The sequence below is a fragment of the Leuresthes tenuis genome, unplaced genomic scaffold (genome assembly GCF_036924035.1).
Source record: "Leuresthes tenuis unplaced genomic scaffold, fLeuTen1.0.hap1 SCAF_5, whole genome shotgun sequence".
NCBI lineage: Eukaryota > Metazoa > Chordata > Actinopteri > Atheriniformes > Atherinopsidae > Leuresthes > Leuresthes tenuis.
Window position 1 is genome coordinate 29408322 of NW_027325359.1, and position 26146 is coordinate 29434467.

General features: G+C 43.3%; 2 protein-coding genes across 2 annotated transcripts in view; both read left to right on the forward strand.

The window, feature by feature from the left end:
* tcp11l1 (t-complex 11, testis-specific-like 1) overlaps positions 1 to 26146 on the forward strand; it is a 69127-nt gene that overhangs the window by 10658 nt on the left and 32323 nt on the right. The window lies entirely within an intron of this gene.
* hipk3a (homeodomain interacting protein kinase 3a) lies at positions 1535 to 26033 on the forward strand. The gene is given in 19 exon segments (XM_072386595.1): positions 1535 to 1896; positions 4839 to 5881; positions 6059 to 6250; positions 6398 to 6579; positions 14445 to 14568; positions 17385 to 17504; positions 18505 to 18591; positions 18738 to 18922; positions 19015 to 19180; positions 20500 to 20620; positions 20789 to 20883; positions 21488 to 21642; positions 21920 to 22081; positions 22165 to 22536; positions 22704 to 22865; positions 22950 to 23215; positions 24229 to 24368; positions 25372 to 25634; positions 25636 to 26033. Coding segments are annotated over 18 exon segments (4143 nt in total). The 5' UTR covers positions 1535 to 1896; positions 4839 to 4840; the 3' UTR covers positions 25946 to 26033.

Here is a 26146-nt window from a genome sequence, read left to right on the forward strand (position 1 = left end):
CATATGAAAAAGATGATACACTTAAAATGAGGTAAATACAGCTTCAGATGAATCATAGTTTATGGTTAATGACATATTACACCCTGTTATTATTCATTCAAAACAACTCAGCCAAGATGCAGAAGCAGTGTGGGGAAAAAACAGGTCCACCCCATAATTCAGTAGAAGTAGGAGCATCTTCAGCAGCAGTAACATGAAGTGATGGTTTTTTCTGTGACGTTATCAGTCTCTCTCATGGTTGTGCAGGAATCTTGGTCCACTCTTCTTTCCAGCGTTGCTTCAGCTCATTGAGGTTTGCAGCATTGGTTCATGCACAGCTCTCTTAAGGTCCCACCAGAGCATTTCAGTCAGGTGTTTGTGTTTGGTTTCCTCCAAACGTGCTGCTGTGCATTATGACCAAACATCTCCACTTTGGTCTGGTCTGTCCAAAGGACATTGTTCCAGAAGTCTTGTGCTTTGTTCAGATGCAGCTTTGCAAACCTAAGCTGTGCTGCCATGTTCTTTTTAGAGAGAAGAGGCTTTCTCCTGCAGCCCTTCCAGACAAACCATACTACTCAGTCTTTTTTCTAATTGTGCTGTCATGAACTTTAACCTTTAACATGCTAACTGAGGCCTGTAGAGTCTGAGATGTAGCTCTTGGGTTTTTTACCTTGGGGTGAAACCTGTTGGGTTGTCCACTCCTGGGAAGATTGACAACTGTTCTGAATGTTTTCCACTTGTGAATAATCTTTCTCTCTGTAGAATGATGGACTCCAAATAGTTTGGAAATGGCCTTATAACCCTTCCCAGCTTGGTGGGCAGCAACAACTGCTTCTCTAAGATCTTTGCTGATGTTTTTCCTCCTTGGCATTGTGTTAACACACCTGAATGCTCATGCTCAAATGTTAGGTTTTATAGAGGAGCTCACACTTGCTGATGATTGATTATTCAAGTTTTTTTTTTTTTTCCAAATTTGATAAGAAGCACCCAGCTGCTACTGACCCTCTTAGTTCTTATGGACAAAGAAAGAGTGGACTTACTTTTTCACATGGCTTATTTTCTGTTAAATGAATAATGACAATAATCTGAGGCTGTTTTACTTGATTTTAAGCATTTTAGGACCTGATCTTATGTGTAAAAATCCTAACAACTTGAAATAATAAACCTTGGCCATGATGACTGAGAATCCACACCGACACTGTACTTTTTTCCCCACATGCTAAGATGCCACATTAGTAAACATTTTGATATGCAATTCAACTGATAAATAGAGGAAAATGTTTCAATAAATCCAAAAATAAGATGTTTTGAATGAGCTCAGACAGTAAATATAGAACAGTAAACGCAGTAAAGCAAATCTTTAACACAACACACCATAAGAAAGAGCTTAAATTAAGCCTACCTAAATTTATCTGGTGTTGTAAACTACCCTGGAAGTCAGTGAAATGTTTTTACTCGGTGTCAGTGTGACATATATAGACACACAGCACTTTTACTGCCTCTCTGCTCCTCCTCCTCCCCTCCCCAACATTCCACACATGCGGAGAAGCAACAAGCTTCCGAACCAGCAGCAACAGCTAGCCGCCACCAGCTATCTCGGTCGGGGACGAGGCGTTTTGACATGCAAAAGTTTAGAAACACGGATCCTCATCTCGAGTAGACGCGAGACCAACGCTTGGCAAAACCGGAGACGGCTGTCGAAACCATGTGTCACAGCTGGTTTTCGTAATAGCCTGTTTTTTTGCGTAATTAAGAGCTCCAAATGTGCGAAAAGTCGCTCGGTCTGTCCTCGTCGTTGAACAAGATGGCAGCAGCAACAGCAGCAGCACCGTTGCAGGGTTTGACTGTGGTGCGGGTCCTCGTTGCTAGCCTGTTCTTTGACGCTCTGGGTGATGTGAATTACTGGTCTTATTGAAGGTACGTGGTCTTGCTTTAAAAGCTAGGGGTCAAATACACTTTCTGTGATATGCTGTTGTTTGTCTAAATCCTATTTTTAACGTGGAGAGCACTTCGCTCGCAGCTAGCTTGTTTGCTAACTTCAGTTTGTTCTCTGGTAGTTAAGTGTTAGCACCGAAAGCTAATCAGTTTGAGCTAACTCATAATTGTTGCTCGGGGATGGGAAATGAGTGCGCACTTGTTTTTGTGCTGATTTTTAGTTGCCTCTGTCGCTGTGCATTTTATGAGACGCTGCATTGAAAAGAACATAAACGGCTTGTTTTGGTGTGCCTGCTACACAGTAAGTTTGAAGAGGAAAGTCGTGTTATTTCAGTTGACACTTTAATGAGTAAACATCCGTCCTACGGAGCACAAAATACAGATTATTGAGGTCTCTGTCTGTCACAACATTAGTTTCAACAGGTGTTTCGCGTGGTTTTGCCCATCCCCCAAACCCACACGTACACAGACACACGCACGTACTCGCACACACTCCACCCTTCCCCTCACCTCCCTTAAGTAAACTGTCACTTAGATTGATCTCTAGTAAATTGTGGAATGTTTTACAGTTGTTTTAAAAAAGAAAATGCCCAAACAAACAAAAAATAGGCCAGCTGAGCATGCAAAGACTCGTCCACAGATGCGCAAACGCTTCTGAGATGGATCTCCATTTCAGGCACGGATCCCCTCGTCCCGGGGGATATCAGGCTACCTCGTTCAGCGGGAGGTGTAACAGCTGAGACTGTGCGTGTGTCCTTTAGGCATCACAAGGGTGACATATTTACACCACACCAGCCATATGGTGGTGGCTGTTTTGCTGTGGTGCCATTAATTCTTTGTCACTCGCATCATCGAGTTATTATCAATATTTGCCAGGCTTGCAGCTGCGGGGGACGATTGAAGAGAAGAATTGTCTGACTGCGCATAACTTGATCTGTACTTAGCAGTGTGGAAATCTAACTGTTTCAAGGAGCTACTCCAGCTTGCAGTTTGCTCCTTGAGTCATGACTAACCTTTCCAGTGTTGGTCGTTTAACTCACCGGTAGTCAGTTGGTGTTCAGTGCACTTTGTTTACTGCTCAGTGGCTGTTAAAGCTCTCCACCTCTACTCGTCAGAAATGAGGTGTGTTTCTCATAATGTTGACTTTAAGGCACACCTCTCTGCCTGTCTCAGCCTGTGTGTGTAAAGGCTATTAGTGTGGGAGTCTACCGTCTCGCTCCAAGCCCTTATTGTTGAATGCAATTTTGTGCTTGGGACTTCCAATTTCCTGAGTGCATGTGACATGTGATCAAGCCTGAAAACCGGAGTCACCGGAGTAAATTTAAGGCCAAGCAAGCACAGTCTATGGCTGTGTGCCATAGACTGTTCTTAAAGATGTTCTTAATGTTCTTAAAGATAGTGTAACAGAAGCCTTCAAGCCGTGTGTGGCTTTAGAAAGCAGTATATGTATTGTTGAAAGTTTGATCTATGTGCATCTTTGGAGTTATGACTTAAACAATCAAATACCTGCATTCGTAGCTGCATATCGTGGACATAATGTCACAGGCTCTTTGTGTACCTACAACGTCTCGATAGAAAAAGTTGTATGAGGAAGAATGAATGCCTTTGTCACGTGTGTCTACTTAAGAAACTGAGACAGGCAGACATGTAAACACTTGGAATAGCGCATAAACTTCACATTTCAGGGTTGGGGCCATAGTTTATCATTTTGTATGAATTTTTCTTAATTCTGTCTCAAGAGTTTGGGCGAGTCTGAACTCTCCAAAATATATGAATAAAAGAATAAGATGTTCACTTTACACAAATTGAACATAATTGCAGTTCATTTGATGCATTTTTGAGAAAGTAACGTTGCTGCTCTCTGAGGACCCTGATGATCAGCCTTATTGGAACCATCAGTCAGCAGGTGAAATACTGCACAAGATTAGGAAAATTTGCGTTGCTGTGATGCTTTCAGCCCTGACCCTGTTTGCATGCTCAGATAGAGGACAACAGCTGTATTATGAAAATGTTCAGGGTACCTCTTATGTGTCAGTTTATACGGAAAACACAAAAAAAACCTGGGTAAGATGAAATGAGCTAAATGAAAAGAATTGAAACTGCAGTAATCATTATCTAACTGCAAGACATGCAGTATAAATGAGAATCCATTTTGTAGGTTGTTTCAATGCAAATCATGTTTCCATATATTGATCCAGAATTTAGAAGCAGATGGGACTTTGCCTTTGCCTTGTTTATGTATGTAAAAGCCACTTGGTTACAGCATTTCTGCTGGAGCATTGCTATCATAATAAACTGCCTTAGCTCTCAAACGGCCCTCTTTTGACTTTACTTTATCATTTTGATAAATTCGGATTTGGTTTTTTAAAAGCCATCCAAACTAAGTTTGTTGTTTTGTTGTCATGGCAGCTTCGTAACCTGACAACGTGTGTTCTTGGTCCCGGAACAGCAAGTTAGTAGGGTCCCAGACAGCAAGACTCTAATTAGTTAATGGGATCAGTCGAGTAATTTAAGGATCATAGTTATATTAGTAAAATCCTGCTGAGGGACAGCATACTCATCACACTTGGTGGTGTATCAGTTTCCCTCTGTTGCTGTGTGGTTTTACTGTGTGAAACGTATCTTCTGTGTAGTGCGCAGGGGACAAGCCAGAGATGCATCGGGCTTTCCCCACCTTCTATTACTGTGTGGCACTTCCCTTTTCCAGTCAGGGTGATATGATGGCTCAAATTTGTATTTGCTCAGGCAAGATTTTATGATGCCTTTGTTTTTATTAGCGTTTTATTTTTATATAGCAAATTACATTTTTACGTTGCATTATTTTTTAAAAATGTGAATAAATTATCTCTGCATGTTGATAAATTAGCCAAATTTAAAAAACTGTTACTAAATGTTATTTTTTTCACTCTTTCTGTGTTTTGAAGGTATGGCCTCACAAGTCTTGGTTTATCCATCACACCTGCACTCAGATCGAACAAGTGCCTTAGGAACCAGCAGCAGTGGTACCAGCAGATACACAGGTGAAGTCCACTGCAGTAATAACACCAGCAGAGCCTTTCAGCACCGACCCCCACCCAAGACCTATGTGATCGGAGTCAACTACGGTATCGCATATCCCAACAACGTTATCCCATCCTCATCTGGTGCTGATTTAGGAAGACTTCACAGGGGGATACAGCTGGGTGAAGCGGAGCAGTGGGCATTACAGACTGCGGGAATACACAGAACGGCCAGCTGGGACAGCCTTGGAGAAGGTCCAGCTGAGATCCAGGATCAGCAGCCTGTTGACCGAAGCAGAGGTCCACAGGAAGTGAGCCTTGGAAGAGACTGTAGCGGAACTCCATCCGGTGGAGGTTTGAACTGTGGGATACTCAGTACAGAGCGTGCGAGAGCACAGGAAAAGGAGGCCAGAAACAGAAAAGTACAATTGAGAGGAGGATACATCGGCCTTTTTGACAAAGGTGCAACCCAGAGATGTGAACAGAAGACAGGTGAAGTTAGGGAACAACTGCAGGAGAACAGCTGCATCAGAACCATGCAGATAGTGGAGGAGGTATCTGCTCTACCTTCACTTCCTCCCCCTGTGGCCATGTTGCAGACGAGCACTGGGAACAACGCAGACACTGTCAGAGTAGGGGGTGGAGGGCTGCAGCCTGCTCAACCCAACAGGGTTGAAGCGGTGACTTGCATTGGAATGGGTGTCGATGGGACTGAAATCAGGCCTAACGGCAGTACGGAGGTTTTAGCAGGAGCTACAGTGACTAGAACCGGATCAGCAGATGGTGACTATCAGCTAGTTCAGCATGAGGTTCTGTGCTCCTTAAAGAACAGCTATGAGGTTTTGGAGTTTCTGGGTCGAGGCACATTTGGCCAAGTGGTGAAGTGCTGGAAGAGGGGAACGAATGAAGTGGTGGCTGTCAAAATACTGAAGAACCACCCATCATATGCACGTCAGGGACAGATCGAGGTGAGGATTTCTTGGAGCTGACCAAAAATATTGTCGATGTTTAAACTGAAGATGTGGATTAAAATATAAACAAAATAAACAAAAAACTGCTTGTCATGTTTTCTAATCTTTACAAACGGCATTAGATGTTTCTGCATGCTACACGGTCTGTTATCGATGTTGTTCCTGAACTTTCAGGTGGACATCTTGGCACGGCTGAGCAGCGAGAATGCAGAGGAGCACAACGTGGTGCGGGCTCTGGAGTGTTTTCAGCACCGCAGCCACACCTGCTTGGTGTTTGAAATGCTGGAGCAAAACCTCTATGACTTCCTCAAACAAAACAAGTTCAGCCCACTGCCACTCAAAATCATCAGGCCTATTCTGCAGCAGGTAGAGTGGCATCTGTTACAGAACTGTATACCGATGTGAATGAACTCTGATGCTCAGAAAAATGGACTATTTGGGCCTGACCCATCTTAATTGGAGGCTGAGAAATGCAGAGTGACATATTTGTTCTTATTTATCAATTCTTTGTAGGTGGCAACAGCCCTAAAGAAGCTCAAGTCTCTGGGTCTGATCCATGCTGACCTGAAGCCAGAGAACATCATGCTGGTGGATCCCTCCAGGCAGCCCTACAGAGTCAAAGTCATCGACTTCGGCTCGGCCAGCCACGTTTCCAAGGCTGTCTGCTCCACTTATCTGCAGTCAAGATACTACAGGTGAGCGCCTCTTCTTTCAGCTGACTTTCTGAATGATCCACCATGCACTTATTTTCATGACACTTTTACTACAACTTTGGTTTCCTGGGTGACGGTGATACTTTTGATTTGAATCTTTTCCAATCTTCTGGTCGGACTGTTTGAAATTGCGAAACTATCATCTGAAACTTTCTCCGCTTGCACAATCCAGTCTTAGTTTGACTGCGTAAGAATGACTAAAGTTGTAACTGGTGATATTTGGGCTTCTGGGAACGTTGAGTTTTAGTGTTGATTAGACACTTGTGGTAAAGCAGAGGTTACATTACACTGCTGGCACACAAGAAAAGATGCATGGGAGAGTGAATTGTATTGAATGTCAACCACAGGTTACATTTTTGTAATAGAAACGGCCTCAAGTGAAGGCGGTTGTCAGTTGGTACGCAATGTTCAGAAATGCTTTTCACAGGGTAGAATATTTTTAGGTAGATCAGGTACGTCAAAGTGAAATGTCACATAATGATATGCCAGCATAGTGATGTGACTCAGCCCCGTCTGTGGGCTTTGGTTGTTTATGTGTATGTGTGTTTCCCACAGGGCTTAGCGAAGTCTTTCCTCAGCCTTGTGTGTTCGGGCCGTCTCTGCGCTTATGTAATAAGAAATGGTCTGCATTAACCTGCACACTCTCACTGGGAGTTCCCCCTCTTCCAGTTGTTTCCCTTTGTTTGCTGTCTTTCTCAGCTGTGCTGAATCGTATATTTTTGCATGTATGGATTCTTTTATGCGTGTCTGTGCGTTCCTCTGAGTGTCACACCCTAAACTCTCCTGCTCGCTTTGTAATGTGTAGAGGAACTGAAACGTTTATGCGGAACCTCGTCATGAAATACTTGACATGTCTCCAAGAGCAAGAGGGAGAATGTGCTTATGAAACAGGGCTGCGATCTTCACAAAACACTGTTGTGCAAAAGAACTTCATTAAGTGGCTAAGCTTTAAGCCCCTGAGCTTACATTATGACGCACAATACTTGAAGGAACTGCTTTAATTGAAAAGAAATTACAGATTGAACAAAGGAAAACATGTTAAATGTCCTGCCATAGTTATTTTGGACTCATTATGGACAAGTTGACATGTAGAAGTTGCAGAAGATGACATCCAAGTCTTTCTTTTCAAAACCACATAACAACAAGCTGACCAAATGGGTCGATTCGATCGAGCGAACTGTTGCAACGTCGGCAAACATTGTGCAACCCATTACACATACTGTTGCTATATTGTGTATGTCTGCAACTAATGCGCTGCACACATCCGCCATTTCACTCTTTAACAGTGCTGACTTTATTGCTTTGTTAGGAACAAAGCGCTTTTGTAGTTATTTAAACTTTTTTTATGGTCAAGCGGCGTGCGAATAGGGATGTGACATTTTGAGCTTCCTATTACACTAATTTGTAAAACCCTAATAGCAGCAAAATGTCAGCAAAAGTCATGTGAAACTTCCTTTATTCTAGCGAAAGCAAGCTTCTTTCTAGACCCTCTTCTGCCGCGGAGCCACAGCTGTTACATAACACGAAGGGTTTGCTCTGCGTTTGACCCGGTTAAGTGTGTAAGAGTGTGCGGTCGTATGTGCCCATGTGTGTTTTTGTCTTTAAGCAGTTTTGGCAGCTCTGAGATCATAGTGCAGTTAAAAATGGACACGCAGTGAATTTCAGCGAGGTCACTCGGGACACAAAAGGCTGGAGAAGACTGTGGTATATGAAAACCCACATTTGGATCCCGGAAAAAACATTCCTGTGTGTGTCTGGGTGTGTTCATACGTGTCCCTCGGTCTGTGCAGCAGCTGCAGGGGCAGGGTACTTCACGTCTGTAACGCATTGCACCCGTGCACGTTTCACAGTAAACCAACCGAGCTTGGATGAAGCGTCTCTGATTATATATGTCAAGATTTTTAGCTTTTGACCTTATTGAGCCACAAAGCTGTAAACACCTGAAGACATTTTTCCTTCTGTCGGGTCAGGAGGTTTAAAGTCGATGCAAAGGTTGAAACGTACACATCCACTTTCATGGCTTTCTTTTCTGTTTATCTGCTGCACATCCCACATCCTCTCCGCTGTGTGTTAATGTTAGGGGGCGCTTGTTTAGATTACAGTAGCTGGTGGTACGGGGTTATTTGTCATTGAGTTTGTGCAGTGTGCACCCTCAGGCCCATACTTCACATAGTTGGATAAATATCTGCGTTCATATTGACATGTCGCAATGTTTTGCACGTTCCATTTTCCATGTTTGTAGCACGCATGCGGTTGTTGAGAGAATGGTTTGCAGGACAGTCTTTTTCTTTTTTTCATCTTGTGTTCTCATATTGCATGTACTGTATAATGTACCGTATTGATACCACAGAGCAGGGCCAAAAAATGCAGGCTTCACCACAGTGGTGAGAGGAAGTTTTCGTTCTCTTTCTTTAAACAGATCTGGGGTTTTCCCGGGAGTTTCTAGAAGGGTATGTTCCTGGTCAGTTCTTTTATTTTTAAAGACGCAAAGGAAACCCTTTATGGGTATTAAAACTCTTGTACTTTTAACACACTTGTGGAAGTTCAGATGTGGGTTAGATTAAATGTAAATTAAATTCCAAGTACAGGGATTGTGAAGATGGTGAGCTGTAGTATTTTGGTGTCTTTTAGCTGAGTTCAGACTAAAAGGTGTTTAGAGTTGCTAAATTGCTGTTAACACTAAACATTTAGTTTCTTTTGCGTTCAGAAGTCACACACGAAAAGACTGGAGGCAGTTCCAACTGTGATGCAGACGAGTCTCTCTCTCATTAATATTACAAGCACAACTCAATTCATTCACTCTGTTTTCATGTTGCTGGCTGGAAGCCGTAAAGAGACCTTGGTGCACACGCCGATGTTTGCTGTAACCTTTTCCAGGTTTCCAAGTCGCTCATTGCTTGTAGCTCCTCACGCACAATAAATCAACTGAGCTTTGATGAAGGGCGTCTGTGATTAATGTGTCAAGATTTTTCTTTTTTGAGCTGTAAACAGCCGAGGGAGTAGCGTGTGAATGTTTTCCTTCCATCAGGTCATGAGGTTTGAAGTTGAGGGAAAGAAGCAGACTGAGCCTTTTTTCCAGTTTTAAACGCACACATCCAGCTGAATTGTTACTATTTAGTTTCTTTTGTGTTCAGACATTTATTTTTGAAGTGTTTACTTTACATGGCTGATCTGAGACAAGAGGTCCATTAGAGTCTAAACGCTAGTCTCTTCTGATCTCTATCAGGCGGTTCCGACTGTTCAGACAGTTCAAGCGTGTTCCCCTCGGACTCTTTGAAAATCTCAAACACATTAGATATTCTGTCAGAAACTGGTACATCTCCATGTGTCCAATCTTGGCCACTTTTGTGCGGCCTCCATCATTTTTCTGGCTTAAAATCGTGTAGTGTTATCAGTGTTTTAGAGAGTGGGCTCTGGTGTCCAGTGAAGAAAATAACATGCACTTTAGCGTAAGCTTTAATAACTCAGTGTTGTTGTTACTGGGAGGAAAGTCCTTCCTGATAATGGTCTTGGCCAGCTGCTGCTAAGGTCCACTTTGGAAAGTAAAAGTTTTTTTGCTGATGTTTTGGTTCGATACAAAGTCGACATTTGAAACTGCTGTCTGTGTATCTGAGATAAATACAAGTTCTTCCTGGTTTCCTAGACATTGTTTTTAAAATGTACACTAGAAAGAAAGAAAATGGTTTACTTCCCAGTACAGCTTCCATTCAGACCTCCACATACTGTAAGTATGTCCCTGTTTACTCCGTTCCTCACCGGGTTCGTCTCTAACAATCAGGTTTTCTTCACCTGCTTCCTGTTATAGGACAACCACACACTGCTACTTTGTGACTTTGGAGTCTGGCACTGCTATTCTTAAGAATTTATATTCTAAATCTATTCATTTTCATCAACTCAATTGTTCGATCCATGAAGTTTGTAATAAAGTTGAAGTAAATTGACCCTTTTAAATCCACATAAAGGTTATTTCCCTGCAGCTCTGCGTTGTTCATCACTTGGACAGCAGTTTGCGTTTAATTTCACAATTCTCTGAGGTTATAAGATCTTGAACTCTGTTAATTTTTCTTAGTGCCTCTTTCTAGGTATGACTCTGTGGAAGAAGCTTTTTCAGTGCTTGTCATGCACTAATGTGTCGTTGCCATGGAAGCATGACACAGTAGGCCCTGGTGAGGTGACGTAAAACTACCCACAGTGAAAATGGAGCACTGGGCTATGTGAATAATTCAGCTTAGCAGCAGATCGGGTGGAAGAGAGACGGCTATCGTCTTAGCAGGCTTACAGATTTGGATGGGTCGTGTTGGGTTTCCTTCATCAGGATGTGATTTCTTTGTTTAAGAGGTGTACTTTACTTTTACACGTAGTCTCGTGGCGTTGACACACCAACATTTCCTCAACAAAGTCATGTAGGTATTCACATGATTTGTTCAGATTCACATCTGAACAAATCTTGAGTAGAACCTTGGAAACGGCCTCAAATAGACTTATTTTCTTTTAAAAACTCATCCGAATGTTGAGTTTTGCTCACTGGCTTCTCATTTACGCTCCGTAGGTTCACAAAACGGAACAAGAAGAGGGGATTTAAAAAAAAAAAAAAAAAAATTGTGTTGAAAAGCCATTATAGCCATGTTTGTTGCTTAGATATTACCCGTCCCAGTTGGCTGGTAATGTGTCAGTGGAGGCCAGACCCTCTGCTGTGAGCATGTGTTTACAGTATCTTATGAAGGATGCAGGAGAGCTCACAGGAAGACGTTTATGTTAACATGTTGATAGACTCCGTTTCTGACGTCAAGGTTCTTTGTTTCCTGGTTATTCATGAATCCATGCACATAAGTCTGGTTGATTATCGTTCTCCTTTGGAATAGTTGCCTCTGTGTCGTGAAGCCTTTGAGCTTATTTATGTAAAATTGATCATGAAAGGAGGTCTTAGCCGACCTGTTGACACTGCTTATCAGCGTCTTACATATGCTGGATCTTTTCAGTACCGGTGTCTGAGTGAAACACTTCAGTATTTTACATATTGTATCTTGCATTTGACTCAATTGTCACTAAAGAAAAAAAAATTCCAATGGTAAGGTTAGTGAACTTTCTCCGAAACTAGTTTACCTGAGGTTTAACTTGGGTATAGACTCAGTAGGACACCTGGAAACCGAGGGTTTTATGACTCGGTTTGAGTTTGTAGACCCTTTGCTCCGAAAGCAGCCTCAGATATGGTGATTTCCTTCCCTCATCCCTCAGCACTTTGATAGCACTTTGTTCATCTTTGGTCAAAAAGTCAAGCTGGCTGTGTTCTTTAGAGTTGCAGATGTTAGGTCTGGGTACATCCTAACATCTACACTAACATGGGTCCCTACATTAGAATTTTTGGAAGGCAGATTTGACTTTCTGTGTCCCTCTTATCTAGTTTGCTTTCTTTTGGTTTCCTTCTGCTCCATCTCATCCATAACAGTCACTGCTATCAGCACATCCTCTGTGTTTCAGGCAGTCACATGCAGCAGTGTCGTGTTCCTTTGAGGCAGGAAAAGATCCTTTATTGATATTATCTACTAGAGCTTTGCTTAGAATGGAGGCTCCTGATTATGTTCAGTCACTATGTTGATGCAGAAATCACTTCTGCCTCATGAAGCATCTTTAAAACGAGAAATGTCCTCACCTATGAGCTATAGTGGAGCTACTGTCAAACGCGTTTTTATTGAATTTGATTGTAATGAATCTTTCCATGTGAATCCTCTTTCTTGATCTATTAAATTAATTTGTTGCTCTGAGGTTCTTGTCTTGTGACCAGTCACCAATTCAGCCATTTTTCAACTACAATCTGGGCCTCTGTTTTTTTTCCCTTCACTGTAAAATTAGAAAAAAGCTTAACAGTTTGTTGAATGAAAAGCAACAAAAAGTTCCAGCTCTATTTGTACGTGTGAGCTTATGTTTGCTTTCTGCTTGCGTTGCTCTGGCTGCTGCACATGCAAGCTCAGTCTTGTGGAACATGAGACGCAGTCTTGCGCATTAAGCTTTAGTAATGCTGTTGGACTTGTTTGATACGTGATAATCGTGGATCAGCGTTGCGTCTCGATGTTAAAGCTCAGGGACAAACGTGTCCTGTACCAAGCTCCGTCACATCATGTTCAGCATCTCAGATTTACATAAACACCCTGTGGATACAGTACATGTGTAAAGACTGCTGCCATGCTGTATTCACTGTTTGTTCTTGTCATAGCTGCTGCTCTCCAGTGCAACCAGTTGGTTCTGGAACCTGGCCTGCCCACTAAACACCTGTGGGGGTGTGTGTTCGTGTGGATGTAGATGGTGTTATGTGATGAGATGTTACAGCTCTGGAAAGTTGGGGCCATAGCTTGTATGACACTGGTGTAGCCATAGTATTAAAGCTGAGAGGAACGAGCCACCCACTGCTCTGTTTTTTTTAGACCTCTTAATCCCATTTCCCCCGACCATGTTTGTGTATTTATTGGTGTATTTTTGCCTTAGGCCTTCAGCAAACAGCAGTTCTTGGTTTGTGTCGTCTGTTGGGAATATTGCCTGCAGGTGACACTTCCTCTTTAATAAAAAACAGGACCAGAAAATATCAGTCTACACATTTAAAAGCTGAAGTTTCCTCTTTTTCAGTGAGCACAGTACATTTAAAAAAAAAAAAAATTCTCCTTTTTTGGTGAGCTTTAACAGTTAGCATATTTGTGTGTTGGCACTTTGCAACGTGTCCAAATGGAGCATTTTTTAAAATTTGAAGTCAAATTGATGCAAATGTGCTTTATTTTTGCGTCAGTTTTCTTTGGTGTCGCACTGCTCTCATCCCAGGAAAACCACTATCGGTGTCTCGGACCATTCTTCACAAGGTTATTGTGTAAATGTCTGAGATGGTCTCCCCTTTGGCTCTTTTTGGTGTTGCGTAACTTAACTTCTTCTTTTTGAAAGAGTAATAGGAAATGGCAAAGTGTAATTTCCTTTAGGCTAAGGTGGGTAGACGGCATGAGCAGTGTAACAACTGTTGGACTTTCACGTGCAATCCGCTGTTTACACGCACACACTCCTCCAGCCATATGCACATAGAGCGATGACTGATGGCCTCATTTTTCACCTAGTAATGCCGTTTCATTATGGTCCTGCGTCCAGTTGTTGCTTGGCAACTGTCATTTCCCCTGTGGCCGTCACAGCGGCGGTTGCTATTTGTAGCACTGTTGCTCAGCTGCTGTGTCCGTCCACTTCTAATAGCTCTTTGTTTTCATACATCAGCTCGCACTTCTCATGGAAGATTACTGGTCCCATTTGCATTGCGCAGTTGGCAAAGTCCAGAGTATCCTGTTGATGATGTAATCATCAATAATTGTTTGCATGTTCTTGGAAGTCGTGACGTGGTGGGATCTTAAATGTTGCTTAAATAATACGACCCAAAATGGGATTATTAAGGGTAAAGCAGTATGAATTTTTGTCAGCAAAATGATAGGGTGGTCACAGGGATCTGTCCGTATTTTATGACCAGTGCCTACTCTTGAGTGCACTGCCTGTAATTGGGATTTATGTGTGTGTTTTTATATTGGTGGGACCAAACTTCCCATAAAATGTGGTTGTCACTATACTTATGCATTAATGAGATGACGTTCGATCCTGCTGCATGAACCTGAATCGTGTGGTTAAGTTTAGTCACGGCCGGTATGTTTAAGTTTCTTCAGGAGACCCTGAGGTTGAGAAAGGTGGCGCACAATGTGAAGTACCAGTTGTGCTCACAAACATTCTCTGTAACTGAGCTTTGTGGTCCCAGCCCTGTTACTTTTGTGAATCTGTATATTTGGTGTTTTTAATCCAGTGTGTTCATGAGTGTTCTATCTTTCTCTCTGCAGGGCTCCGGAGATTATTTTGGGCCTACCTTTTTGCGAGGCCATCGACATGTGGTCGCTGGGCTGTGTGATAGCAGAGCTCTTCTTGGGCTGGCCCCTCTACCCTGGAGCCCTGGAGTACGACCAGGTAACATTTCTCACACACAGACTACAACTACAAACCCTAGAGACCCTAAAGATGTCTAACTTTTTATTTGTTTTTGCTCCGTTATCTCTCGCTTTATGACTGGAATCCAGCAAATCCACCATAATATTCGCCTAATACTCATCTGGAAAATGAGCGAATCAGGAAATTGTTTTTGGCAATGTTTGATTATCTTCCCACAGGGTTGTGTGGTCTGAATTACACAACTGGGACTCTTAAGTGGAGTCCCCAGGCAAGCGAGATGGAGCATGGGAAAGGTCCACTCCACATACACAGACCAGCACAAGATTATTTTGTTTTTGACCAACTCTGAGAAGAACAGAATCCAGCTCATCGTGTTTTCACTTAACTAGATAACGATCGATTATCTGTTTTTTGAAGGTTTTTTTTATTTTTTATTCTTTGATACGGTGTCTTGATTCCCCCGCAGTACGAGCAGTTTGACCAGTCATTAGTTGCAGATAGTGGCTTCTCTGAGCATCAACAACTCTGTTGTGTCACAGGGCCATGCCAGGACATACTCTTGCACACCCACACGTGCACATTGAGCCCCCAAAAGCATGCAGTTCTATGCCAAGGCTCTCTGCAGTTCCACTCTACACAGCAAAATGTATTTATAAACATAAGCCCGATGGTAGACATGTGCACAGTCATGCACGCACACACACATGCTTGCACATGCACACACATTCAGTGCACCATCAGCAGGTTCTCAGTCCAGTGCCCTCTGTCCAGTCGGTGTGTTTATTCTAGGCCGTAGACACGTGCACACACACACACACACACACACACACAGGCTGTGAAACCCATCCCTGTAATATTCTCATTCGTCATGGATTTTCTGGAGTTCGTATTTTCAAAGGGCTGACGGAGATGGCGCAGGCCTGAGAAAATTCCAACCATATCTGGGAAATTCGCAGATGTTTCACCTCACAGGAGTCAATGAGACAAAAACTGATAAAGCTCCAACTCCAAGTTCCAACATGAACTCTTGGAATCGCACCAGCTTTTATCTTTTAGCTATAGCATGCGAGCAGCTGGTGCCAGTATTTCTAAACACGTACCATGCTACACCTGACACTACACGTTGAGTTTTGATGGTCCAATCTTGCCTCCTGTATGGCCAGAATCTGTGAATTCCCGGCTTATACTGTAGTATAACTGTGTAACTGACCACATTTACTGCGAGAAAGTTCAAGAATATTTTGTTTGTATCGAATGTAGAGTCAAAAACGGGGAAATCCAGCATTACTTCGTTCAGTTTTACAGCTGAAATTCCACCACTGGCTTTCATAGTTTGAGTTAGTTAGGATTACTTTTCTTGGTGAACATCTTCCTTTTTTTAGTACCTTTCTTAATGTCCAACATGTGCAACATTTGTAATAAAAGAGGGAAAAAAATATTGCGTACACCAAATTGTGCCTCCAAAATGGAAGTTCATTCATAACTCTTGGATTTTGTGTCACTCTTATTGTCCGTGAATCCAAAAACAAGCAAACTAGTAAAGCAAAGAAAATGCCAACATGTAGAAGTTTCCTTTTTTAGGGATTCAGTCCAACCTGAGTTATGAATCAGATCCAAGTTGGGATCCTTTTGGTGAACACGTGTCATGAATTTAAATGAAATCTAGGTGTCATATTTCTGGGTTCAGCAAACCCTCGTGTGTAATAAATCTGACCATCTGTGTCCCTTTTTAGACCATTTCCACTGACATTTTTTAGCAGTAAGAAATAAACGTGTCTGTACTTGCTGCTATTGATTTAAATGTAGGCTGCGGTCATAAGATCAACAACATGGATCGACTGGTTTTGGTCTGTCATTTTAAGTTCTTTCAGTTCTTTAAGTCTTTCAGCTACGTTTGGTTTTACTGTGAATTTGTTACACATAATTTAAGCGTGTGACTGGTTGGCTGCGTCTTCGCTGGGCCTGTTAATCTGTCAGACTGTTAGTTTTGCAGGGCTGTAAAGGTTGTATAGGTGAAAATAAGCTTTGGGAGAACAGGAAGAGCATTTTTAACAACCATAACTCAGACACTTTAAGCACTGCTGAATGTGTGACGTGCGTTTTTTCTGTTTGATAATGTGGGAAAGTACCAGTTTAACTGTCACTGACCAGCTGCAGGTAACCTGAGTCTGACACATCACACGAGGTGTCATCTGGCTTCAAGTTTTAGGTGAATTTTGTCACATGGTAGACAGCTCAGCTGTCCGACTGAATCAGCTGCACGTTATTCACGATATTAAAGTGAGCATCACCAATCTGCATTCAGAGTAGATGCTTTTTTCTTTACTATTCTCTTTGGATATTCAATAAATCAACTTGTATTTGGATGTTTTAGCTCTTACGAGCCACACTGCGATCACAAACCTGCAGAGCTTCATGTTCAAGCCTGGGTGTGACAAGCTCCTGTAACCTGGTTGAAAATGTGAAAATTGCCATTTTCAATGAAAGAAACAAGACACAAAGATTGTTACTTATGTGGTGGTTCCAAGAGAAAAAGGATAATCCGAGTTATCCTTCTCAGAACTGGAACGTCGGGCTCGCTGCGGCTTTACTCTGCAGCTTTTAACAGGCAACTTGAACAAACTCCAACAAACTGTAACGCAAGCTTACCTGTTGTGGATAATCTCATGACTCGCCTTGCATTTTGCTCTGGCTGCATGCAGGTTTGCTTCAGACTGCATCAGCTCAGCTGATTTAGAAATCTGTTGAAATAAATCCCATTCAGGTTGAATATCAAGTGATTGTGACTTTTCTTATTCGCTCTCTCCTCTCTGTGCTCGGTCTCCTCTGCTTAGATCCGGTACATCTCTCAGACTCAGGGGCTGCCAGCAGAGCAGCTGCTCAACAAGGGGACCAAGACCTCACGCTTCTTCACCAAAGAATCTGACTCTCCCTACGCCTCCTGGAGACTAAAAGTAACTATATTCAAGTCACACAGATGTAAACAAAAACACATAGACCTGCAAAGCGAAGTGCACATCTGTCTGGCAACCGCTCATCATGAACAGTCACTGATTGCTGTGCTTTTGGGTAATGGAGATGCAGATAAATGGGGGGGACATTTATCAGAAATTCGGGGGGAGTATTAAGTGGCAGCTGCCTCCCAATTGTCTGCATAAGCTTTTCAAAACAGGACAAAGCTCAAGGAAACGTGAAACTGTGTTTAGACTACCTGCTGGGCGTCTTCTAAATAAAGTTTGAATGAATGTAAGCTAATGTTTATCTCTGCATGACCTTTCCAGTAAAAGCCTAATTGGAACCATTTGGCTACACAGATTTGCATGGAGGCAAACAGAGTTTGCTGACTTTATCTTATATTTTGACCTTTCACTGCTTATCATTGAAGCAAACCCAGCACACACGAGTCGCTTTCACACAGTCTGTGGTGCTGTCGACTTCTTTGTGCCGTTATATGAGCACAGAGGCAGAATAAGTGAGCCTCCGCGTGGGCTACAGATGCATAAGCATGCTCATACTCCACTTACTTCATTTCACGTGTAGAAGAAGGTACATTGTCTTCTAATTCGAAGGTTGTACGTATCAGGACAAACTTTTCAGATTAAATTAATACAACCTCACGACACATTACATCATGTCATTATTTAACAAAAACTCAACAGAAATGGTGAGTAAAAAACTAAGCGCACCCTTCATATTTCTGCAGGAATTTAGAGGATAAGTAGCAGCCAAGTGCTGCCAATCAACTGAACTTGATTAACTTTATACAAATGATAATATGCTACGTGCTGTTGTTAATCTGAGGTTGTGCTACTTAATTTTGAGATCGAGTAGGAACCAGATTATTATTCTTTTAAGATCATCGATTCACAACCTGTTATTAAAGAGGTTATACTTACTTTTCATCTGATCGTACCTACTGGAGGTTATTTATTCTTGTTTCTTTTATTCCTGCAGACGACTGAGGCCCATGAGAAAGAGACGGGACTTAAATCCAAAGAAGCCAGAAAGTACATCTTCAGCTCTCTGGATGACATAGCACACGTAAGTGTGACTTTGATCAAATCTAAACTGAGCCAGAAATGCTTTCTGATACTTTCTGAGTGCAGTGCAGACACTTGCATTAATGGTCGTGTTGGCTGTTGCACTGTTTTGTTCTCATGTTCATTTTCTCTCTCTGTCTTTATCAGGTGAACTTGGTGCTGAGTCCTGATAACAGCGACATGCAAGCAGAAAAGGCGGACAGACGGGAGTTTGTTTCTCTTCTTAGGAGCATGCTGATGATCGACGCTGAGGACAGGACTGTTCCCGCGTCTGTCCTAAATCACCCCTTCCTCACTATGACCCACCTGTTGGACTACCCCCACAGTAACCAGTAAGGCTCTGTCTGCTCCTTGTTTGATTCCTGAGTGCATGGCTTACAGTACAAACTTCCTTCTCACTGCTCTGCTTTGTTTCCTCCTTCAGTGTACAGTCATCTTTCCGAATCATGGACATGTGCCACAGTCGGCCCAGCAATGCAGTTTTTGATGCTCTCAACCAGAACACCATTCATTTCTCAAGACCTCCTCTTGCCCCCACCATCTCCTCCGGCCTTGCTCTGGGTTACAGCAACATACCGGTCCACACTCAGGTGAGATTCTCGGTCTTGCAGTTACGAGATTACTTCAGAAACGCTTTAGATACTTTCAGTGTTTGGCTATGTGGGGTTTCTGTGCACCACATGTGTACTACTTGGCTAGTGAGGGGGTGCTGTATGTGTCATTGAGGAATATTTGTGTTGCTATTTGTGCTTCGTGTGACACCGTCAATAATTCAGTACAGTGACATGTGTGCATGTCGTTATTGACTGAAGTGAGTGTGACACCACAACACTGTGAACCTGAGACTCAAGACATTCTGCTGCTTCTTTTTCTGTAGGAGATCTTTAAGTTACTTGAATGGGGATTTTTTTTTCATAAAATCTTTTTTTATAGAGCAGAGCAACAGTCTGCAAATGCTGTAAGCAACCACGAGTTGACACAGTCTTAATGGTTTGCTCTTCACTCACAGTGCAGTGATCTGACTAAAGAAGTCATGGAAAATGTACCTACATGGCACAATTAAACATTCAGTGCTTTTCATAGAACATAAAAGCAATAAAAACAAAAGAGAGAGGTACAGTGCAGTGAAAGTTATTCATCAAAGTCCTTCAGTTTAGATCAATCAATCAAATGCAGTGGTAAACAGTCTTAACAGTAAAGAGTCTTAAGTTTTCTTTAAAAGAAGCAAGAGTTGAAACGGAAGAATGAAGAACAGATGAGCTGCGACTGAGAATTTGGCTGTTTTTCCTAAAAGATGTGAAAAGGCTAAACTGTGGAGCATGTGTGAAACATCTCAACTCATTTAAGTCTAGTTGAGCGTCTAACACGCGGGAGCCAGCTGCATCATACGGGTGTGTTAGTCTGGCTTTGAGAAGCACGATTTCCAACAATGTAGGAGAGAAAGCTTTATTGTCATAGTGAGCTTAGCTGCTCCGCCTGGTGCATCGGACAGTCAACTCACCGTCAGCAGTAAAAATGGATAATAAAAAAGATAAGCAGATGAATGAATGAAGAAGGTTAAAAATCATGAGCGATATGCATTTGGCAGAGATAACAAAGATGTTTCTCTTGGGTTGGACTTTGGTTTACTGGCAGTTTAAAAGTCTGGTTTAGGTCTGACTTGCACGATAACTTTTTTTTTTATTTTTAAACTGATGTCATTTAAACACGCCCATTGTTGTCGTGTTTTCTCCTGACTGTTTGCTCTTTCTTTTGATCTCTCTTCATCCTTCCCATCATGTCCTCTAATCACACCTTCTTCCCCTCCTTTCCACACCGCCCCTCTGTGTTCTCCATCTTCCCACCCGGTCTGTGCTCCTCTCCTCTCCTTTCCTCCTCCACCGCCTCCTCGTACACTTGTCTCGGGCAGTCTATAACCCAGTCGGCTCCGTCAGTGATGCACCCTGGGATTGCTCTGACAGGAAATGGTCAGTTTGGATGCAGTGACTCTTTCCCACCTGCTCTGCTCCTTTGTCCCCCCACAATACAAGGTATTTACACTGTACACATACATAATTTTGTCATTTATTATTTGATATTTGTGTTCTTGGGTGGGCTTTGAAAAGTGGAATTGTCTGGTGCATAGATTCTCTAAGATGCCATTAAAATAACATTTTAGCTGCATAAATAACTTTATGCTTATCTTTTTTTCTCCAAAGGTAACCTTAACCAGCCAGCAGCATATTCTGTCCCCATGGTAACTCAGGCCCCTCCCATACAACCCATGCCAGTGAGACCTGGTGTAATAGCTCAGGTAAGACTCATCTAGATGTTATCTTGCTAGTGGTTTTCACTAACCACAACAAACGTCAGCACGCTGACGCGCTTACCCAAGAGTACCGAGTAGTCACATTGAATTACCACATGATCGCTTATCAGTCAGAGTACACACATTCTAGAACTCTCCCTTCGTCTTTATCTCAGTTGTTCATCTGTGAAGCTTTAGGACTGCATTTTCCACGGTAGTACAGCATTTGTCGTGGTTCCTGGTATACTACGCATCTCCAGAACCGCAGCTTGCCTTGATGGCACTTACACAGAGACAGACTCTCAAAGCAAATCCGGTACCTGCTGCAGTGTTGTGGCTTATAATGGCTCCTGTAGATTTGAGGACTGCAACATACAGGCACATCCTACTTCCACAGCTCTTTGCATAAAAGTGTTAACTTAAGTCAGTTAAAACACTTTATAAAGTCGTGATTTGGAGCAGTGTGGACTCTATAGGGCGACCTCACAAACTCTGGCCTTTTAAACCCATCATCAGGTGCTGATCTGTGATGCTGTGCTGATCTGACACGGAGGTGGATCAGGAGATGGGTGCATATTTTCCCTGATTATCTCCACTCTGCTCTTATTAGCAGGCCTGGTCTAGCAGAGGCCAGCAGCTTCTGGTCCCAGCAGCCTGGCAACAGATGACTCCTGTAGGTCCTCCTCCTTCTCACCCACCTCCACCACCCCCTACCTCCCTAACCAATGACACCACAGCTGGCCCACAGAGGATCAGCGACTGGGGGTGAGTCACCAAAGTCTGAGTCATCGAAACTTTAATTCTCGGAAAATCCGCTGTTTGTAAAACTTGCTTTTGAGGGTTTTTTTCCAGTGCATTTACTAGATATTTGTGCATTAAAGAAACGGTTATATAAAGCGGTGGATGTAATGTTATTTCAAAGATCTTTCAACAGATTATAGCAGTTTTGTTTACATTCATTACAGCAAAGCTTGGACACATGGTGCCCAAAGTGTAGTTTTTCCTGGATTTTTGAAAAACAAAACATTGTATCTCTTAACAGAAAAGTGCGTTCACACAGCAGCCACTATAATGCAGTGATGCAACAGCCTCTCCTGACCAATCAGATGCCAGCCCTCTCTGCCCATCAGCCAATCAACATCGGCATAGCTCATGTTGTGTGGCCACAGCCAGCCAGTAAAAGGAACAGACATGGTCACAACAGGTGAGATTATGCTCCTGTTTCACATCTTTGAAATGAAACTGCTCTGAGATTGTAAAATCTAATATAAATTATTCTACATAAAGGAACCTGTCCCATTCCAGCAACATCCACATATCAACATGCCGAACTCCCAAAATGGTGGATGTTGTTGGACCGGCAATGGCAGGAAGGGTGCAACCTCAGAGGGAGGTTCCTCTGGTGCAATCCCAGCAACCGGAAATTCCAAATACAGACGAGGAAGAAGATGGTGCAGAGGAAGAAGTGAGCTGCTTTAAAGAGGCAGTGCCAAGTGCCAACCGACGGGTAGATCTTTCCAGGCAAGCACAACGAGACGTGGCGGTCCTGATGACCGATACGCCAAGCCCAGCTCCCAGCGTGATCAGCATCCGCAGTGATCTGAGCGATACAGAGGACGAGGTTGGGAATGGAGATCCTCAGAGCTGCCGTCTGAATGAGTGAGTGGGAATAAAACTGCGAAAGTCCAAAAGAAGGAAAAGACAAGAAAACATATTCCTGGCACAGCAGAGTTTGAATCTGCAGCAAATGCTTTAAGCACAAGACTACTACGAATATCAGGTCTGAACTGATTGATCCTAAGCAAACTGTGATATTCTGTCCATAGGTGTAAAGAAGAGTGCGTGTGTGAGGCTTGCAGGAACACCAGTGTGTCTATGGAGAGAGTGTGTTCCCTCAGCAGCCCTGACAGCAGCCTCAGCACCAGCTCGTTTGCCTCCAACTCTCTTCAGTCCAGCCCTTCAGTCTCACCGTGCAAGAGACCCAACAGGTAGTAAATGAAGAAAAACGATCTGACGAGCTCCGAGATTCTGATTTGTTGAGTCCTAATGTGCCTTACCTTGCTCCCGTTCAGCATGTCTGAGGATGACGGTCACGAGAGTGGGTGTGACACAGTGGAAGGCTCCCCCACATCTGATACATCAACTTCCCCACGCGGCAACAGTGCCTACCGTTACCTTAACAACAACAACCGCCCACCTTTGGCTGCCATGGTAGCGCCGCTTCCTTCCCCTCATGAGCAGGGCAAGACTCCTCGTGGCGTCCGGACAATGATAGTTCCTCCAATGAGAGTGCAGAACAACAACACTCACGGGACAGAGGAGCGTGTCCAGAGAACAGGTCAGTTTATTTTTACATATTTGTTGGTTAGCTCTTCATGAAAATGTTTGTGCGCCATCTCACCAAGACGAATAGTTTTCTTTCTTTTTCTTTTTTTTTAACCATAAACATGCTGCCTTCTTATCGCTTATCATGTGGTCTGTCATATGTGCTTTGGTGGCGTCTGCTTTGCAGGTCTAATGGAAGCAGTAGGGGCATACTGCCCCCTAGTGGGCCATAGAGGCTTCAACAGGTGATCAGAGACACCAGCAGAGATTTTCACACTGTAGTTTAATACCTTCCAGATGCATCCATTGTAGGCAATGCTGACATTGCCCAGAAATAATCTATCATGGCTTTCTCTTCATTCAAGTTAAAGGGAAAGCTGTCTGGTTTCTTATCAATTCCTGAAGTAACTCATCTCATCTGTCTGATTTAATCTAAAGTACCTAAAATGATCATCTTATTTAAGAGAATAAAGCCAAACCATAGTCAGTGTTTTACTGTAGAAGACAAAGTCTGTTTAGCTCCTTTTGCTTGGAGGGAAAGGTGGATGCATTTCATTTGGTATTTGGCTATACTGTTTTTTTTTTCTCTGCTGGTTCTCATCATGCAGCAAAAGTTGCTCCAAGGCACTGATGTGAGATCAATTAATTTTAATTAATGATGGTTTAACGCTGATACAGATCAGAGTCCAAGGATCAACTTTTCTCTTTTGATGCCCCTTCTGAGTGCCAGAAATCTGTTTTCCCACCTTTATTGATTTTATTGTCTTCTCTAATGATGATGATTTTAAAAAAGGTTTGATGGTTCTTTGACATCAGTGGAAACTTGTAATTTTGTTGCCAAAAAATGCTAATATGTGGTTCCGTTACACTGTTTTTTACCCTGGCGTGCCTTCTTGTTTGAGTTCTTATTTTTCTACTTCGCTGTCTTCAGTTTCGGAGGTCATGCAGACTACACCTGACATCTATTTTTGCCTCATATATGCCATTGCCTGACTAACATTTGTCTTCCGCCCGCCCCACTCTCAGAGTCCTGGTCCCGGTCCAAAGGGCGCTGCAGCCTCGTAGGACAACAGAGCACTCCCTCCTCCATCCCCCTCCTCCCATCCGCCCCCCTCCTGTCCCGGCAACAAAAGGTGACGGCGCAGCACCCTCTTGGTTTTGGACAGGTCAGTTCAGTTTCTGTCCTTTTCTCTGTTTGAAGTGTAAAGTTGTATTTTAAGAAAGTCACCCTGCAAAATCTACAGGAAGAAAAAGTTGAGGAACACTCAAAAACGCTACATAAAGTAGTTTGACAGATGAGGGCTCGTCTTTGCATCATCCAGGTGAAAGTTTAAACCACCGCTTACATTAAGTCGGAGTAAAAATAAAGGTAACAAAGGGGAGATGTACTCGCCAAATGCTGTGACTGCAAACATCTTGTATTTGGAAGAAAATCATTCATCAAATTAGTAGCTGATGTGATACAAAACAACTGAACTCTGGTGTCCTGTAAATCCCTGAAATACGAGCAGACGTACCTCATGTAGACCCTGCTCACACTTTAAAGACGGTTCAGCTTCAAAAATAATGCAGAGACCAGCATGTCATGATCCACAGAAACCACAGAAGAAGAAAAAAGGCACCACAAGATTCATACCAGACGCCTGAAGTCGGTTAAGAGGACATTTTACTGTTTAATGGGATATATTTTACACTGTCTACCAGAAAAGAATATCTCTGTAATTCTCTTCTCTTAAAGACAAATACTGTCAGAGATTAACTTAAAGGTTTGGTTAAATACTTCAATGCTTGCTGCACATGTGTAAAATATGTTTTTGTCAGGTTAAGTTGCCTCTTTTATAGAGTTTTTTGCAGCTTATTAAAAAAGCTGGTTGGTACTTTAAGGCTTTGTTTTCCTCTCAAACTAAACTTTTTCCTCTACCTCATCTGGAAAAAAAACAGTTTTATTGAAACTTTTTGAGGTTTGTTTTATGGTCTTCAGATGTTTTGCATATCTGAGAATGTCCATATTTTCCTTGCCGGGGGTCGTAAAACTCTTTTTAGCACCAGCCGTGGAGCTGCTGTGCTGAAAGAAAGATGAAAGAATGTCAAACTGTCCCTTTAAGTGACTGACTGCAGAGACCCTGGGAGTTAAACGAGTTTCCGTGTTTGTGTCGTTTGATCTCTCAGGTGCAGGCGTACACTTCAAACCACGTCAACAAGGAGTGGAACGGCAACTATGGGCCTCTGCGCCCGCACGCCTACATCCCGCCCACTGTCCACACACACACCTTCACACACCTGCATCACAGCAGCCCCACACACACCTCAGCCGCTCAGCACGCTCACACCCAGGGCCTGCCCACACACACCCTGCTGCCCTATCCCTCCAGCGGCCCCCTCACCACCGCCCACCACCCCCACCCCATCCTGCCCTCTCGCCCTCCCCCTCCCCCCCCTCCTCCAGCACAGCTACGGTCTCTCCCACCCCCAAGGAGGCGCTTTAGTTCACCAGGTGACCCTGGGCATCAGCGCCCACCCCCATCATCCTGGACACCCCGCTCCCCACCCACACAGGCTCCTCCCTTCTCCAACTATCAACCCTCACCATCAGCCCAGCTACGCCCACCACCCGCACCAGTTCAAGCCTCCCTTCCCTCCCCCACCCCCTCCTCACCCCTACATGGCCTCCCCAGCCGCCTACACTGGCTTCCCTCTGAGCCCCACCAAGCTCAGCCACCACCCCCAATTCTCTTACATCTGAGGAGCAGGACGGGGCCGCAGCACTACCTTCTGGTGAGGAGGGGCAAGGGGAAATGGACTGGGTCTGCGACCTGGGCTGGCAGATCTGGCAGCAGAGCACAGAATAAACACTTGTGATGACGAAGAGAAGATGAGAGGAAGACGAATGACATTGTTCCACAATGGATGGATAAAGAAAAACAACTGTAACAGTGCTGAGGGC